Here is a 17315-nt window from a genome sequence, read left to right on the forward strand (position 1 = left end):
GAGATTGCGCATAATGGCAAAGGCTGCTGGCCCACATGCGGTCAGCAGAATGATCCGTTGCCTTTCATCCGGAATTATATCGTTTGCTCTAAAGAAGTACTTCATCTGCTCTACATATTGGGCCCAGTCTTCCACTGCAGGGTCAAAAGAGTCCAACTTTCTGAATAAAGACATTTTGCCTTACCCTCAATATGCAGCAGCTGCTGTCGAGCAGCTTTCTTCGGGTCGTTCCGTTTTCCTCGTCGCCACTGTAATAAGTCCACAGAGGCAGAAGTCCCGTCACCAGAATTCCTTTTATTTACAAACCCAACAGCTGAACAACCATGACCATCAGTCTGCTGTCTACATCGGCATTGCAGAGGATCTGACACACCCTGTTATGTACACAGAAAGGGGTTCCCTGATTGGGCCACTCATCAGGGAACTCATATTCTAATTGGCCAATCTCAAAGCCTGGCCTAAGTCATTACCGAGGGTTTGTGGAATGTATGGGAATGGTTGATCCGTGGAAATTTAAGAACTTGGGGGGGTGGTGGGTGTACTTCTTCTCGCACGTGTATAAGGTGTATTCGAGAGATGATTTATTTGTGGTGAGTCGAGCGGTGTTGATGGGGATGGTGGAGTATGCGGAAATCATGATTTCGGATCATGCGTCGTATTGGCTGGAGGTGACACTTAGCTCAGGACAAGTGCAGAGGCCGGGATGAATGCTGGATTTGGGTCTTTTGGCAGTTAAGGGGTTTTGTGAAAAGGTGGGGTCAGCAGCTGGGGACTACGTGGAGCTGAATCAGAATAGGATGGTGTTGGTGGCCACGTTCTGGGAAGCGTTGAAGGCAGTGGTCCGAGGGGAGATTATCTTGTTCAACATGCACGGGGATAGGAGGAGGAGGGAGGAGCATGGACGGTTGTTGGATGAGATAATCGAGATGCCAAGCAAATACTCAGTGCTCCCACTCAGGAATTGTTGGTGGAGAGGAAGAGGTTGCACGGGCAGTTTGATAGATGGACGACGGGAAGGGCAGGGGAGCAGCTATGGAAGGCGAAGGGGGTGCAATATGAATATGGAGAGCAGGCGAGCTGTATGCAAGCTCACCAGATGTGAAGGTAGGCTGCGTCCAGAGAAATTCTAAGGGTGCGAACATACAAAGAGGACGTAGTGTCAGAGCCAGGGAATATAAATGAGGTGCTCAGGGGGTATTGTCAGAAGCTGTTCAGAGTTGAGCCGGGTAGAGAGGAAGTGAATATAGGATCCTATCCTTTCAGTCGGGTTGAGGTTTCCAAGGTTGGAGGAGGAGAGGTGCTGGAGGAGCCGCTGGGGCTGAGGGAGGTGATTGACAACATTTGGGAGATGCAGTCAGGGAAGGTTTCAGGCCGGACGGCTTTCCAGTGGAGTTTTATAAGGCGTCTGCGGCAGAGTTGGCACCGCATTTGTTGGGGATGTTTATCGTGAGGTGTTGGAGAAGGGCAAGCTGCTAGAGACACTGACACAGGCGTCGATCACACTAATCCCGAAGAAGGGGAAGGATCCGTTGGAGTGTGGGCTGTATAGGCCCATTTCTTGTTGAACACAGAAGTGAAAGTGTTGGCTAAATTAGTGGTGGGAGGATGGAGGAATGTGTGCCAGGATGGTCGCTGAGAATCAAACTGGATATGTAACGGGTAGGTAGCTCTCTCGTAATATCAGGAGGCTGTTAAATGTGGTTATGACTCTATCAGTGGGACGGGTGTCGGAGGTTATTGTCTCTATGGATGCAGAGAAGGCTTTTGATCGGGTGGAGTGGAGGTGTTTATTTGAGATCTTGCGTAGGTTTAGGTTTGGTCCAAAATTTGTGGCATGAGTGCATCTATTGTATGTAGCCCCGGTGGCAAGTGAGATAAATTCACAGAGTTTTGGACTGCACAGGGGAACAAGACAGGGGTCTCCGCTGTCGCCGTGTTGTTCCTGCTGGTGATTGAGCTTTTGGCAATGGCCCTTAGGGGTCTGTGCGGTGGCGGGGGATTGTGAGGGGGAGCAGGAAGCACCATGTGTCATTGTACGCGGACGGCCTGTTGTTGTCTGTGTTGGACCCGCTGGAGAGTACGGGGAGGATCATGAGAATATTGGAGAGGGTTGGGGCCTTCTCTGGGTATAAGTTAAATGTCAGGAACAGTGAGGTTTTCCGGTGAATGCGGCGGTGTGGGGGGGTCAATTTGGGGGTGTTGCCATTCAAATTAGCTAGGGAAAGGTTCAGGTAATTGGGGATTCAGATGACAAGGGAATGCACAGGTGGAAATTGACAATGTTGGTGGAGGAGATTAGGGAGGATTTTAAGAGACATTACACCTGACACTGGCAGAGAGGGTACAGGTGGTAAAGATGAATGTGCTGCCAAGGTTCCTGTTTGTTTTCCAGACCCTCCCAATCTTTCTTCCTCAGGCCTCCTTCTGGAAATTGGAGACAATGATTTTGGAGTTTATATGGGCAGGGAAGGTGCTGAGGGTTTAGAGGGCTCTGCCACACAGGCAGAGGCACAAAGGGTGATGCATGATCAATTGCACAGAGACGAGAGTTGAATACAACTGAGGCTTTATTACTCTAAGATGTGTGGCCTCCTACAGCAGCTGGTGAAATGGCTGCTGTATAGGGAGCACACATATTTATACTCTGCCTACTGGGTGGAGCCAGCAGGCAGGGACTACCCCCGTACCTGTAGTACATCTTCTAATATGTACAACAGTGGTGATTACCACATTCACCCCCTGTTAAAATTGAGTCCGACGGGGGTGGTGGAGAACTATATACAGAGCAAGTTTAATATACAGAAGTGAAAAAAAATATTTCTTTCTGAAGTCCAGTACAAGGTGGTTTGATAGTCCCGAACCAATTATAGTTCTAGCCGGTCCGGGGCCTTGATGTGGCGTTGGGGGGCGATGCAGTGGTGGCGACGATTCCGGTGTTGGTCTGGTTCTCGGTGACTCCGGGAGCGTGCTGAAATTCTCTTCATCCGCGGGCGTGGACAGGGGAGGACAGATGGTCCTGGGGACGTTGCTGCTGGGTGCGCCGGGGGAGGAGGGGGGGGTGGAGCCGAGCCGGAGGGGTGTGTGTGTGTGGAACCTGCTGGTGCCAGGTCACTGAGGGAGACAGTATCCTGGCGGCCGTCGGGGTACTCTGCGTAGGCATACTGGGGGTTTGCATGGAGTAACTGCACCCTTTCAACCAACGGGTCCGCCTTGTGAAGTTGGACGTGTCTACGGAGGAGTGCGGGTCCTGGAGCTGCGAGCCAGGTCGGGAGCGACACCCCGGATGTGAACTTCCGGGGAAGGCAAAGAGACGTTCATGGGGTGTGTTGTTAGTGGCGGTGCATAGTGGCGACCGAATGGAGTGCAGTGAATCTGGGAGGACCTCCGCCAGCGGGAGGCCGGGAGATTTCTGGACCGTAGGGCCAGTTGGACGGCCCTCCAGACCATCCCGTTCTCCCTCTCCACCTGCCCGTTTCCCCGGGGGTTATAGCTGGTCGCCTGCTGGAGGCAAAACCCCGCTGAGCAGGAACTAACGCAGCTCATCACTCATGAATGAGGATCCCCTGTCACTGTGGATGTAGGCGGGGAAGCCGAACAGAGCGAAGATGGTGTTGAGGGCTTTGATGATGGTGGCAGATGTCATATCAGGGCATGGGATGGTGAAGGGGAATCTGGAGTATTCATCGACCACACTGAGGAAATACGAGTTACGGTCGGTGGAGGGGAGGGGCCCTTTAAAATCCACGCTGAGGCATTGAAAGGGGCGGGAGGCCTTCACCAGGCACGCGTGGTCTGGCTGGTAGAAGTGCGGTTTCCACTCCACACAGACCTGGTGATTGCCCTGACTTCCTCGATGGAGTAGGGCAGATTGCGGGCCTTTATGAAATGGTACAACTGTGTGACTCCCGGGTGACAAAGGTTATCATGCAGGGTCCGGAGTCGGTCCACCTGTGCACTGGCACATGTACCTCGGGATAGGGCACCTGGGGGCTCGTGGAGCTTGCCGGGGAGATACAAAATCTCGTAGTTGTAAGTGGAGAGCTCGATCCTCCACCTCAAGATTTTATCATTTTTGATCTTACCCCGATGTGTGTTATTGAACATGAAGGCTACCGACCGTTGGTCAGTGAGGAGAGTGAATCTCCTGCCGGCCAGGTAATGCCTCCAATGCCGCACAGCTTCAACGATGGCTTGGGCCTCTTTTTCGACGGAGGAGTGCCGAATTCCGGAGGCATGAAGGGTGTGGAAAAGAATGTCACGGGTCTGCCTGCCTGGTTGAAGATGTCGGCCAGAGCGACGTCTGATGCATCGCTCTCCACTTGAAAGGGCAGCATCTCGTCTACTGCATGCATCGCGGCCTTGGCGATATCGGCTCTAATACGGTTGAAGGCATGTTGAGTCTCGGCCGTCGGGGAAACGGGTGGACTGGATGAGTGGGCGGGCCTTGTCCGCCTAGTGTGGAACCCACTGGGCGTAGTATGAAAAGAACCCCAGGCAGCGTTTGAGGGCCTTGGGGCAGTGGGGAAGGGGGAGCTCCATGAGGGGGCGCATGTGGTCGGGATCGGGCCCCAGAACTCCGTTCTGGACCACATTGCCGAGGATGGCTCAGCGGTTCATGCTGAATACGCACTTCTCCTTGTTATTGGTGAGGTTTAGGAGAGTGGCGGTGTGGAGAAATTTGGCAAGGTTGGCATCGTGGTCCTGCTGATCGTGGCTGCAGATGGTGACGTTGTCTTGTTACGGGAAGGTGGCCCGCAACCCGTACCGGTTGACCATTCGGTCCATCTCCCTTTGGAAGACCGAGACCCCGTTGGTGATGCCGAAGGGAACCCTGAGAAAATGGTAGAGGCGGCCATCAGCCTCGAAGGCAGTGTATGGGCGGTTCGCCTTCCAGATTGGGAGCTGGTGGTAGGTGGATTTTAGGTCGACAGTTGAGACGACCCAGTACTGTGCAATCTGATTGACCATATAAGATATGCGTGGGAGCGGGTACGCGTCGAGCTGCGTGTACCTATTGATGGTCTGGCTGTAGTCCACGACCATTCTGTGTTTCTCCCCAGTTTTCACCACGACCACTTGGGCTCTCCAGGGGCTGTTGCTGGCCTCGATGATGCCTTCCTGAAGCAGTCGCTGGACCTCGGACCTGATGAAGATCCTGTCCTGGGCATTGTACCGTCTGCTCTTGGTGGCGACGGGTTTGCAATCCGGGGTTAGGTTTGCGAATAGGGAAGGTGGGTCGACCTTTAGGGTCGCGAGGCCGCACACAGTAAGGGGTGGTAGGGGCCCGCCGAATTTCAAGATTAGGCTCTGGAGGTTACACTGGAAGTCCAGGCCGAGTAGCAGGGTAGCGCAGAGGTTGGGGAGGACGTAGAGGCGGAAGCTGTTGAATTCTACGCTCTGGACCGTGAGTGTGACTATACGTACCCCCGGATCGCCACGGCGTGGGATCCGGAGGCCAGGGAGATTCTTTGATTGGCGGGGTGTACCGCAAGGGAGCAGCGCCTTACTGTATCTGGATGGATGAAGCTTTTGGTGCTCCCGGAGTCCAGCAGGCAAGAGGTCTCGTGCCCATCGATCTTCACGCTTGTCGAGGCGGTGGCTAGATTGTGCGGGCGAGACTGATCGATCGTGACCAAGGCGAGTCGTGGCTGGTGTCGAACGATGGGGTGTCCGGGGGGCACTTGTCCTGGAACAATGGTGGTGCCCATGTGCCGTGGGGAAGACAAGATGGCAGCGCCTGATGATCTTGGGTTGAAAAAGGTGGCGGCGCCCATGGGCCACACATGGTCCGAGAAGGGGAAGGTGGCGGCGGCCACAGGCCGCGCGTGGTCTGAGGGGGAGAAGATGGCGGCACCCACTGGCCGCGCGTGGTCTGAGGGGGAGAAGATGGCGGCACCCACTGGCCGCGTATGGTCTGAGGGGGAGAAGATGACGGCGCCCACTGGCCGCGTGTGGTCCGGGGAGGTGAAGATGGCGGCGCCCATTGTCCGTACGCGAGGGGGGTCGGGGCAATAGCGGCGACTCACCGGGCCTGGCACACCGCAGCGAAGTGCCCCTTCTTGCCGCAGGTCTTGCAAAGGGCGGTGCGGCCGGGCAGCGTGGTGGGGGTGTTTCTGTTGCCCGCATAAGTAACATCGGGGGCCCCCGGGGTTGGCTGGCTGGCGCGTGGCACAGGCATATTGGCTGGGTGTGGCCCCCGGTGGGGCGGCCGTCTGCGAAGTCCACGATGTGTAGGAGGGGTGCGCTGCGCGGCTGGGGGTGTTGGCCTGAATATTGCGCGAGGTGACCGTCATAGATAGCGCCATGTTGTTGCGAGGTCACGCATGGCCCCCATCTAAAAGCCGCTGGCGTATGAGGTCTGACCCTATCCCCGTAACGAAGGTATCCCGCATGAGGAGGTTCGAATGTTCCGTGGCCGTGACGGCCTGACAGTCACAGTCTCTGAGCAGAGGAATTAAAGCACGTCAGAAATCTTCGACGGACTCACCAGGGAGTTGACTGCGAGTAGAAAGTACATGTCTGGCGAAGAGCGTGTTCGTCTGCTGGGCGTAATTCTCTTTCAGCAGCACCATGGCTTTGTCATAGTTCAGCGCGTCCTGGATAAGAGGAAAGACGTTGGAGCTCAGCCGCGAGTAGAGTATCTGGATCTTCTGAACTTCCGGGATTGGGTCTGGTGCAGACCTGATGTAAGCTTCGAAACAAGCTAGCCAGTGTTGAAAGTCCTTTTTGGCGTCGCTGATTGCGGATCCAGCTGCAGGCGATCTGGCTTGATGCAAAGGTCCATCTTCTGAAAATCTTAGAGTAATAAATTGATGCACGGTCAATTGCACAGAGATGAGAGTTGAATAGAACTGAGGCTTTATTACTCTAAGATGTGTGGCCTCCTACAGCAGCTGGCGAAATGGCTGCTGTATAGGGAGCACACATATTTATACTCCACCTACTGGGCGGAGCCAGCAGGCAGGGACTACCCCCCGTACCTGTAGTACAGGGTCTTACCATACATCTTCTAATGTGTATAACAGTGGTGATTACCACAAAGGGGATTGGCATTCTCAAACCTGCTGCACTATTACTGGCTGGTGAATGTGGACAAGGTGAGGCAATGGTAGGGGGAGGGGGCGGAGTGGATCAAGATGGAGGAGGAGTCCTGTAGGGGTACCAATTTGAGGGCTATGGTGATGGCTCCACTGCCACCAGCTCCGGGAAAGTGTACGGGCACCCAGTGATTTTGTCGATGGTCAGGATGTGGAATCAGCTGAGGAAACACTTTAAATTGGAAGGAATGTCGATGTTGACACCACTGTGTGGGAACCATAGATTTAAGGGGGAGATGGATGGGATATATGGGAAGTGGAGGAAGGCGGGGCTAGTGAGGGCGAGTGACTTGTACTTGGAAGGAAAATTTGCAAGTCTGGATGAGTTGTGTGAGAATTTAAGTTGCCGAGAGGGAGTGAATTTAGATATATGCAGGTGAGGAGTGGAGGACGTTTCCCAGGAGTACACCTTATTGGAGCAACTGCTGTTCCCGGATGAGTTAGGAGAGGGTAGGATTGGGGATATATACGGGTGGTTGGGGGAACAGGGGTGTGAGGATAAAGGACAAATGGGAGGAGGAGTTGGGCGGGGGGGGGGGGGGGAAGATAGGCTGGGGACTGTGGTGCGAGGCGTTGCATAGGGTGAATTCAGCCTCCTCCTGTGCGAGGGTGAGCATGATTCAGTTCAAGGTGGTGCACAGGGTGCCTATTACCCAGGCGAGGATAAATGGGTTCCTCCAAGGGATGGCCGATGAGTGCGAGAAGTGTGGGGGAGACTGGCGAATCATGCGCACACGTTCTGGTGCTGCGAGAAGCTGGAGAGATACTGGGAAGCGGTGTTTGGGACGCTTTCTAAGATTGTGAGGGTGGAGGTCAGGCCGGACCCAATGGTGGCGATCTTTGGGGTATTGGATTTGCCGGAGTTGCTGGATGGGAAGTGAGTCGATGATGTGGCCTTTGCTTCTCTAGTTGGCCGGTGAAGGATCTTGCTAAATTGGAGGTTGGATAAGCCGCCGAGGGTGGCGGCCTGGCTGGGGCTTGTATATGATTTTCCCCGGTTGGAAAAATTACATTTGAGTTGAAGGGGTCAGCGGAGGGCTTCAAGGCATAGTGAGGGATGTTCATGACGATGTTTGAGGAACTGTTCATCAAGGAGGAAGGGGGACGGGGTAAAAGGGAAAAAAATGTACAAACTGTGGAATGTGTGTTGTGGAGTGTAGTTTCTGTTGTATTTTAACACATGTTTAGAATAAAATACATTAAAAAAGTAAAGTATTTCAATGCCTTGGGGTAGGTTGTTGGAGGTTTGGCGAAGAAGATGCAGACAAGGGGTGATGCGATGACACAGCACTTAGCACTGCTGTCTCACAGCGCCAGGGGCCTGGATTGGATTCCGACTTTGGGTGACTGTGCAGAGTCTGCACATTCTTCCCGTGTCTGCGTGAGTTTTCTCCGGGTGCTCGAGTTTCCTCCCACATTCCAAAGATTAGGTTAGCTAGATTGGATGTGCTAAATTGTCGCTAGGTGGGGCTACAGTGAAAGGGTGGTGGAGTGGGCCTGGGTAGGGGGCTCTTTCAGAGGGTCAGTGCAGACTCGATGGGCCGAATGGCCCCCTTCTGCACTGTCGGGATTCTATGGTTTCCAGCCTTGTTTGACCTCAGTCTTGGTTCCACTGGGGAGGACCTGCAGACCTGTGCAGGTGGGTAAGCCACCCTGTGTGTAACCTTAGAGCGCAGGCGCAATGCCGGCGCGTCAGCACCCAGCGCGCGCACGGCAAACTGACGTCTGGCGCGCAGGTGCGGGCAGCTGCCGGCGGGTTGGCGCGCAGGCGCACTGCTCTGCGGGGGTCCGGGGTTAGTGCGCAGGTGCAGTTGGCTCCCCGGCGGAACGGAAAGGCCGGTGGGCGATTGTGCATCTTTTAGGCCGGGCGCGATGGCCGTTTCTCCGCGGCTAACGTCGCTGACCAGCGGTCGCTATTGAGGCAAGGGCCTTTGGAGAGGGAGCATTCCTGGTTGTTATCGGTTCGCTGCTTCACACCGAGGGAGTGGGACTGAGGCCAGTATCCGGACCACCACCACCAGCCGCCGCCGCCGCCGCTCTAGTACCCGGGCCCCTGGCAGGAGGCCCCGGCCTTGTCGCTGGCGAGACCGTTGCCACAGGCCCAGCCTGCCTGGAGAATGGGAATCATCTTCACCAAACTCTGGAGACTCTTCAACCACCAAGGTGGGGCCCAGAGCAGCGGGTAAAGTGCTTGAGAGAGCCGGGGTTGGGCTGGGGGTGTCTGACTGCTCACTTAAACCCCTCTCACAGAATCGCAGCCCTGACAACTCCACCTCGGGGACGCTGACTGCCCACACACAGCCTCACTCACCCATTGTTATATTCGATTCATTCACTGTCACAATTTGACTTATTTATTCTCCCTCCCTCTCTCTCTTGTCCTACCTGCTTTAATCAATTGTTTCTAAAATCAGCCTCAGTCTCATTTACAGTGTTGGCCAGAGCCAAGCTATTTAATCTGTCTCAATTGTATCTGACCAGCGAGGTTCAATTCGCTCACAACTTCAGATCCATTGAGCTTCACGTCTGGTCTGACCTATCCAGCCTTACTCTATTTATTTGGGCTTAGTCTTACTAAATAACAAGGCAGTGGATTTAAGCGTTTCCAGTTTCTTTCTGTTTTGACTTCCGTATCCACTTCGCTACTTCTCGTTTACGATATCTGACTCATCCACTCTCATTAGTAACTTTTGGACATTGCTAATAATTTTGTTCAGCAGAAACACTTTTTGATTCTGAACCTCGCTGTTGACGTTTTTCCTGATTCTGTTTTAAATGTGCATCATTGTGAGTCCAAGTGCAATCAAATAGACACATCAACCGTTGTACACCTAATTTGACTGCAATGCACGTCAGGTTCCATGAGTTATGCATTATAATAAGGCATATATTCAACTTGTTCAGGGATGAGTTAGTGTTAAATTTAAAAAGGAGGCTTTGTCTTCTATCTGTGTGAGCATAATCTAGGATTACTTGAGGTCTATGCTGTCGGTCGCAATGGTGCAAGTTTTGCTTTCTGGTTCTTGTGGTTGTGGAGTGTTTTATTTCAATGTTCTTAGTTTATGAAGTGTTTGAGCGTTAGTTTCTGTTTTGCAGACTGAAGCTGAAAATCAGTGGCAACCGAGCGTAAGAACCATGGAACCTGGTTCATGGTGTGACTTGTCAAAAATAGTTTGTGAGAAAAGTGTTATTTGATCATGATTATTGTATAACTAAAAGAAAAATTGTCTGTCAGAATGTTTCTTCCAAATTTGGTTAAGAAATACATTCTCATTTAACTGCCACGTTTGGCCCCATGTGATAGTGAAGGTGTGTTATATGTACTCTGGCATTCCCTGATGTAGACTTTTTCAATACAGAGCTTAACTGCACTTATTGCTGGAGTTGCAAATTAAAGTTAATACTGTTTTCTATGTTAGTAATGTTCATGAGCTCTGTAGAAAATAAAAAATTACCTGCAAGAGTTAGGAAAATTAAAACGCAACAGTGAACCTTGTCTATGTGGCAAAATAGATAAGAAAAGTTCTATTTTGCAATAAAGTACTAGTGGTTGGCCTTTTTAATGCTCTGAAGCTTTATTATACACTAGTCACAGTATTACTGCTGATTACTCCAAAGTGCAACTGGTAATAACAGGCATATTACACACCGAGAATTGTATTTAGTGCAAATGGAAGAGTTGTTTTCCCTGACAGCTACCTTTTTAAATGGCGGAAACCCGGTTGGATTGCTTGAGCACTTTTCAAATCCATCTTCACTCGCCACCTTGCAGAATGAAGTTATACGCCGTGTTCAGAAGTAATCTCAAAACTCCTTGAGGCGGTCTTATAAGATGTTTGACTTTAGCTCAACCAAGATCTGTTTGAGAGTTAAAAGACTATATAAAAGATCAGGGTATGGTTCCTTCAATTTCTAAACTGATGTGAGTGAACATTCAATTGGGGATATGTTTTCTGTTTCTATCAATACATTGTTCCCACAGTCAGAAATTCTCGTACTAACAGAGCTGCACTTGGTGTCTAACTTTTTAAATGTGATGAGAGTTGTGATGAAAGTACCCTTTCAATTAGTGAGCTCCAGATTGCCATGACCTTCTGGATGAAAAGAATTTCATCTTAATTCATCATTTCATTTTTCATTTCATCTCCCACTTACTTAAAAAAGATCTTCTCTATTACTTTAAAACATTTACAGGCCTGTCAGTATTTGTAGAAAGATAGGTTAATATTTTGGGATACAGTTCCTTTAGACTAAAATATCAACCTTCAAAAATGTTGAACATGTAAAAAGGGAAAAACAAGTTCAAGGATTGCAGAAAGGGAATTAATGTCCTTTATGTTGTGAAAACCACTTCTTTGGAAAACTGGCAATCTAAAGGCATTAATTAAAAGACCAAAAAACCTATGCTCATCACCACTAGTATCTTGTATGCTATCACAAGCCTGAATTCTTTCATTTTGACAGTGATGTGAATAAACGATAATGTTGCATACAAGGGAACAGTGGTTTATATTATAAAAGGTATCATTGCATAGGCACACCTTGTGACCAATAGTTTACGCCAACATAACCACTAAGTGGCACCAATAACATGAATTGTGAAAAGAGTAATTGGTTTCTTGTGCATAAACCACTAGTTCAGATATGTGCAATATATTCATTTCAACATCAAGTAAAGAATATTTTTAAGTGTGTTTTGTACTTCAAACATACGTTGGTTGGTGGCACAGTGATTCGCACTGCTGCTTCACAGCTCCAGGGACCCTGGTTCAATTCTAGCCTCGGGTGGCTGTGTGGAGTTTGCATTTCTCCCCGTGTCTGCGTGGGTTTCCTCCGGGTGCTCCGATTTCCTCCCGCAGTCAAAAGATATACAGGTTAAGTGGATTGACCATGCTAAATTGCCCCTTAGTGTCCCAACGGTTAGGTGCGGTTACTGGGTTGCGGGGATAGTGTGGTGGTGTGGTCTTGGGTAGAGTGCTCTTTCAAGGGCTGGTGTAGACTCGATGGGCCGAATGACCTCCTTCTGCATTGTAAATTCTATGATTGTCTACATCCACATTCTTGACTGTTGTTGGATGGGATTAGCTCGCTGTTAATCTGCAACCTTCAAACTGAATTGTTTGTGGCATCAGTTTCTAACACCAGCCATTTGTGGTAAGTGAGACTGTTGAACCAGGGACAGTTATGTGTTGTGGGCTGAAGTGACGATTGCATCTGCCATGTGCCGACATTCTGCATTGAATTTAAACTGAGGTAGCAGGACCGTTTTCTCAACTTCACATGTTTATTCAGGTGAAGCACTGATCAAAGTATTTATTTTGCCTCTGATGCCCGTTAATCCACCAAATCTAACTCAAAGGAGAAGTTGTTGTTTGTTTTAATTATTATTTTTAATGTTTTGTGCAAAATGGGAGGGCGTTAACCAACTTTTTACAGGGGGACTTTTTTCATCTATAAAGTCTGTTAACCGCTACACAGGGGGCTAAGGCTCGAAAAATAAATTTTCTTAGAAAGCAAAAATGGATGAACAATATTTCAGGCTAAAAGTTCAGAATGCAAATAGATAGTAATGGACAATCTGGCAAACGTGTTTGTGTTGTAAAATTGTCACAATTGTGTTTGAAATAGAACACTCCATGAAATCCGCATCCCCTTGAATTCCAACTCTAAAAATAGCTACTGAGTCTTGCAGTCACTGTTGACATCTCAGGGAACACTTTGAACCACATAGTCTTGATGGCAGTAACTACCAAAGATTTGGTTTGTTGAGTAAAAACTTTACAAACAATAGGAACTATGCAATTTGCAAGTTTTAAAGCCTTCGACTCAATTTCTTTATCGTCCATATGGAAATTCATTTTGGGTACGTTGTATGTTCATTCAAAGATTACATATAAATTAATAACAATAAAAAGAAAGAAATGGACCCTATCTCAGAGGCCTAACTTTGATCAATATGTATTAAAACTATTCCAATGAATTAAAATAATCAGGCAGAGACTTCCATCATGAGTGTCTATCCTCATCCACTCATGAAATGAAAATGAAAATCGCTTATTGTCACAAGTAGGCTTCAATGAAGTTACTGTGAAAAGCCCCTAGTCGCCACATTCCGGCGCCTGTTCGGGGAGGCTGTTACGGGAATTGAACCATGCTGCTGGCCTACCTTTGGTCTGCTTTCAAAGCCAGCGATTTAGCCCTGTGCTAAACAGCCCCTGTCATCAAACTCCCGTTAAAAGTTCTTATTGAAAAGAGCACAACTGAGCTCAAGAACCGATTTGACCTGTAGCTGAAGGATTTTCCCCTTTTCTCCGAATGCATCAAATAGTAATACTGAGACAAGGGGTGATTCTCTTTGCACATGACACTTTTGTCAAAATTCTTCGAAGCATATTTTGTCAAGAAAGATATGCTCATCAAATATCCTTCCTGCCTGGTTCAATAAGCTCTGCACCCTTAGTCTGACTTCCTAAGACTACCGTATCAGGAGAGACATCCACAAAGGATAGCACTCTCAACTACAGCTGCATTGAAGAGTTTCATCATAATAGTAGGATCTACTTGAAAGGATTTTAATTTTAGCACATCTGTACACGGTTCCCAATTCAACCTATCTACTTTGATACCAGGATACTTGTAGCTGGTAACAACTACATTGATACCAAGATACTTGTAGCTGGTGACAACTACATTGTGCACATCATGAATCCTCACCAGAACAATATTGTTAGCTGGCTTTTTCCTAAAGTCTGTAACTAATTCTTTTGTTCCTGTTAAGAGAGTTCTCATGGCACCATTTTACGAACTTCTCCACGAGTTCCTCTACTTTACTTCACTGTTCCTTATAAGATCTACAAGTACTGTATCATCAGCATACTTAAGGATCATTAATTTGTTGTGTTCTGATTGACAGTAATTTGTGTAGGGATGAAAAGCAACGGTGAAGGTACACAGCCCCGAGGAGATCCAATATTCGTTAACATGGGCTCGAATAAATCCCAGAAACTAATACCTGTTGGGTGCTATTGTGAAGGAAATCACATCCAAAGTAGGAGAGTGGAATTGGCATTGAGGTTTTTGAGTTTGTTGGTTGCATGATATTGAAAGCTGAAATAGAAGCAACAAAGGACACGTGGGCATAGTTGCCTTTTGGGCCAAGGCCTCTTTCTGCGATGTAACTTTTCTATGTTTTCTTTCTATGGTTCCTTCGGTTTTCTGCTGATCTAATCTGGGCTTCATGCTTTCTGTGGATTCACTGTCTTTGAATTGCTTCTCTACCTCTTTTTGTTGTTGATAACGTGAGATCCTTCTAATTCGCAAAGTGAAGTATACTGCCAAATCATGTCCTCAAATTCTTCATTTTCAAACTGGCTAAAAAATCCATTCAATTCTTTGCACTATGATAAGGATCACCAAGAAAGGTCTTCAGTGAATCTGAAACCGTTTCACAAACAACTCCTGCTGCCAGCTTCATTTAAGTATGTGGAGAATATATAACAACATAATGTGTAATTGATTGAATTCATGAGGCAAGTAGAAGAGTTTAAAGCTATGCACAATTGCTCATTGTTAGCGAATACATTTCTTAACATGAAAATTTTGACAGCAGCGTTTATTCACAGAGTAGTCATCTAACTCATGTTTGCGGCAAGTTCGTGGGTTTTGATTCCATTATGGACTTTTAAAAAGAAATGTAAAAATTTTCATAGCGAAAATCATGCAAAACAATTAATTGGAATTACACAATAAAAGAATGAGACTAACCTGCAAAAGCACATGTTAACATAACCCCAAAAAACTAAATTAACCCTCTAACGGTGACGAGCTCCTTAAAAAAAAAAATGAATGGCTGCCATCTTAGATAGAATCCTTCTACCGACCCTCTAATGGTGTAGTTAATGGACGGCACGGTAGCCCAGTGGGTAGCACTGTTGCTTCACAGCACCAGGGTCCCAGGTTTGATTCCCAGCTTGGGTCACTGTCGACGCGGAGTCTGCACGTTATCCTCATGTCTGCGTGGGTTTCTTCCGGGTGCTCCGGTTTCCTCCCACAAGTCCCGAAAGACGTGCTTGTGAGGTGAATTGGACATTCTGAATTCTCCCTCTGTGTACCCGAACAGGCGCCGAAAAATGGTGACTAGGGGCTTTTCACAGTAACTTAATTGCAGTGTTAGTATAAACCTACTTAGAACATAGAACATAGAAAATACAGCACAGAACAGGCCCTTCGGTCCACGATGTTGTGCCGAACCTTTGTCCTAGATTAATCATAGATTATCATTGAATTTACAGTGCAGAAGGAGGCCATTCGGCCCCTCGAGTCTGCACCGGCTCTTGGAAAGAGCACCCTACCCAAACGCAACACCTCCACCCAACACCAAGGGCAATTTTGACATTAAGGGCAATTTATCATTGGCCAATTCACCTAACCCGCACATCTTTGGACTGTGGGAGGAAACCGGAGCACCCGGAGGAAACCCATGCAGACACTGGGAGGACGTGCAGACTCCGCACAGACAGTGACCCAAGCCGGAATCGAACCTGGGACCCTGGAGCTGTGAAGCAATTTTGCTATCCACAATGCTACCGTGCTGCCCTTGAGAACAAATAAATCTACACTATCATTTTACTGTAATCCATGTACCTATCCAATAGCTGCTTGAAGGTCCCTAATGTTTCCGACTCAACTACTTCCACAGGCAGTGCATTCCATGCCCCCACTACTCTCTGGGTAAAGAACCTACCTCTGATATCCCTCCTATATCTTCCACCTTTCACCTTAAATTTATGTCCCCTTGTAATGGTTTGTTCCACCCGGGGAAAATGTCTCTGACTGTCTACTCTATCTATTCCCCTGATCATCTTATAAACCTCTATCAAGTCGCCCCTCATCCTTCTCCGTTCTAATGAGAAAAGGCCTAGCACCCTCAACCTTTCCTCGTAAGACCTACTCTCCATTCCAGGCAACATCCTGGTAAATCTTCTTTGCACCTTTTCCAAAGCTTCCACATCCTTCCTAAAATGAGGCGACCAGACAGTACTCCAAATGTGGCCTTACCAAAGTTTTGTACAGCTGCATCATCACCTCACGGCTCTTAAATTCAATCCCTCTGTTAATGAACGCGAGCACACCATAGGCCTTCTTCACAGCTCTATCCACTTGAGTGGCAACTTTCAAAGATGTATGAACATAGACCCCAAGATCTCTCTGCTCCTCCACATTGCCAAGAACTCTACCGTTAACCCTGTATTCCGCATTCATATTTGTCCTTCCAAAATGGACAACCTCACACTTTTCAGGGTTAAACTCCATCTGCCACTTCTCAGCCCAGCTCTGCATCCTATCTATGTCTCTTTGCAGCCGACAACAGCCCTCCTTACTATCCACAACTCCACCAATCTTCGTATCGTCTGCAAATTTACTGACCCACCCTTCAACTCCCTCATCCAAGTCATTAATGAAAATCACAAACAGCAGAGGACCCAGAACTGATCCCTACGGTACGCCACTGGTAACTGGGATCCAGGCTGAATATTTGCTATCCACCACCACTCTCTGACTTCTATCGGTTAGCCAGTTCGTTATCCAACTGGCCAAATTTCCCACTATCCCATGCCTCCTTACTTTCTGCATAAGCCTACCATGGGGAACTTTATCAAATGCCTTACTAAAATCCATGTACACTACATCCACTGCTTTACCTTCATCCACATGCTTGGTCACCTCCTCAAAGAATTCAATAAGATTTGTAAGGCAAGACCTACCCCTCACAAATCCGTGCTGACTATCCCTAATCAAGCAGTGTCTTTCCAGATGCTCAGAAATCCTATACTTCAGTACCCTTTCCATTACTTTGCCTACCACTGAAGTAAGACTAACTGGCCTGTAATTCCCAGGGTTATCCCTAGTCCCTTTTTTGAACAGGGGCACGACATTCGCCACTCTCCAATCCCCTGGTACCACCCATGTTGACAGTGAGGACGAAAAGATCATTGCCAACGGCTCTGCAATTTCATCTCTTACTTCCCATAGAATCCTTGGATATATCCCGTCAGGCCCGGGGGACTTGTCTATCCTCAAGTTTTTCAAAATGCCCAACACATCTTCCTTCCTAACAAGTATTTCCTCGAGCTTACCAATCTGTTTCACACTGTCCTCTCCAACAATATCGCCCCTCTCATTTGTAAATACAGAAGAAAAGTACTCGTTCAAGACCTC

The 17315-nt window shown here is 48.5% G+C and overlaps 1 protein-coding gene across 1 annotated transcript in view; it reads left to right on the forward strand.

Moving 5' to 3' along the window:
• The first annotated feature begins 8889 nt into the window (after positions 1-8889).
• Positions 8890-17315, forward strand: part of arl5a (ADP-ribosylation factor-like 5A) — a 76998-nt gene continuing 68572 nt past the window's right edge. The window contains exon 1 of the mRNA XM_072470721.1: positions 8890-9260. Within this exon, the coding sequence (XP_072326822.1) occupies positions 9215-9260 (46 nt within the window). The 5' untranslated portion in view covers positions 8890-9214. The remainder of the gene's footprint in view (positions 9261-17315) is intronic.

Source organism: Scyliorhinus torazame, chromosome 2 (assembly GCF_047496885.1).
Source record: "Scyliorhinus torazame isolate Kashiwa2021f chromosome 2, sScyTor2.1, whole genome shotgun sequence".
NCBI lineage: Eukaryota > Metazoa > Chordata > Chondrichthyes > Carcharhiniformes > Scyliorhinidae > Scyliorhinus > Scyliorhinus torazame.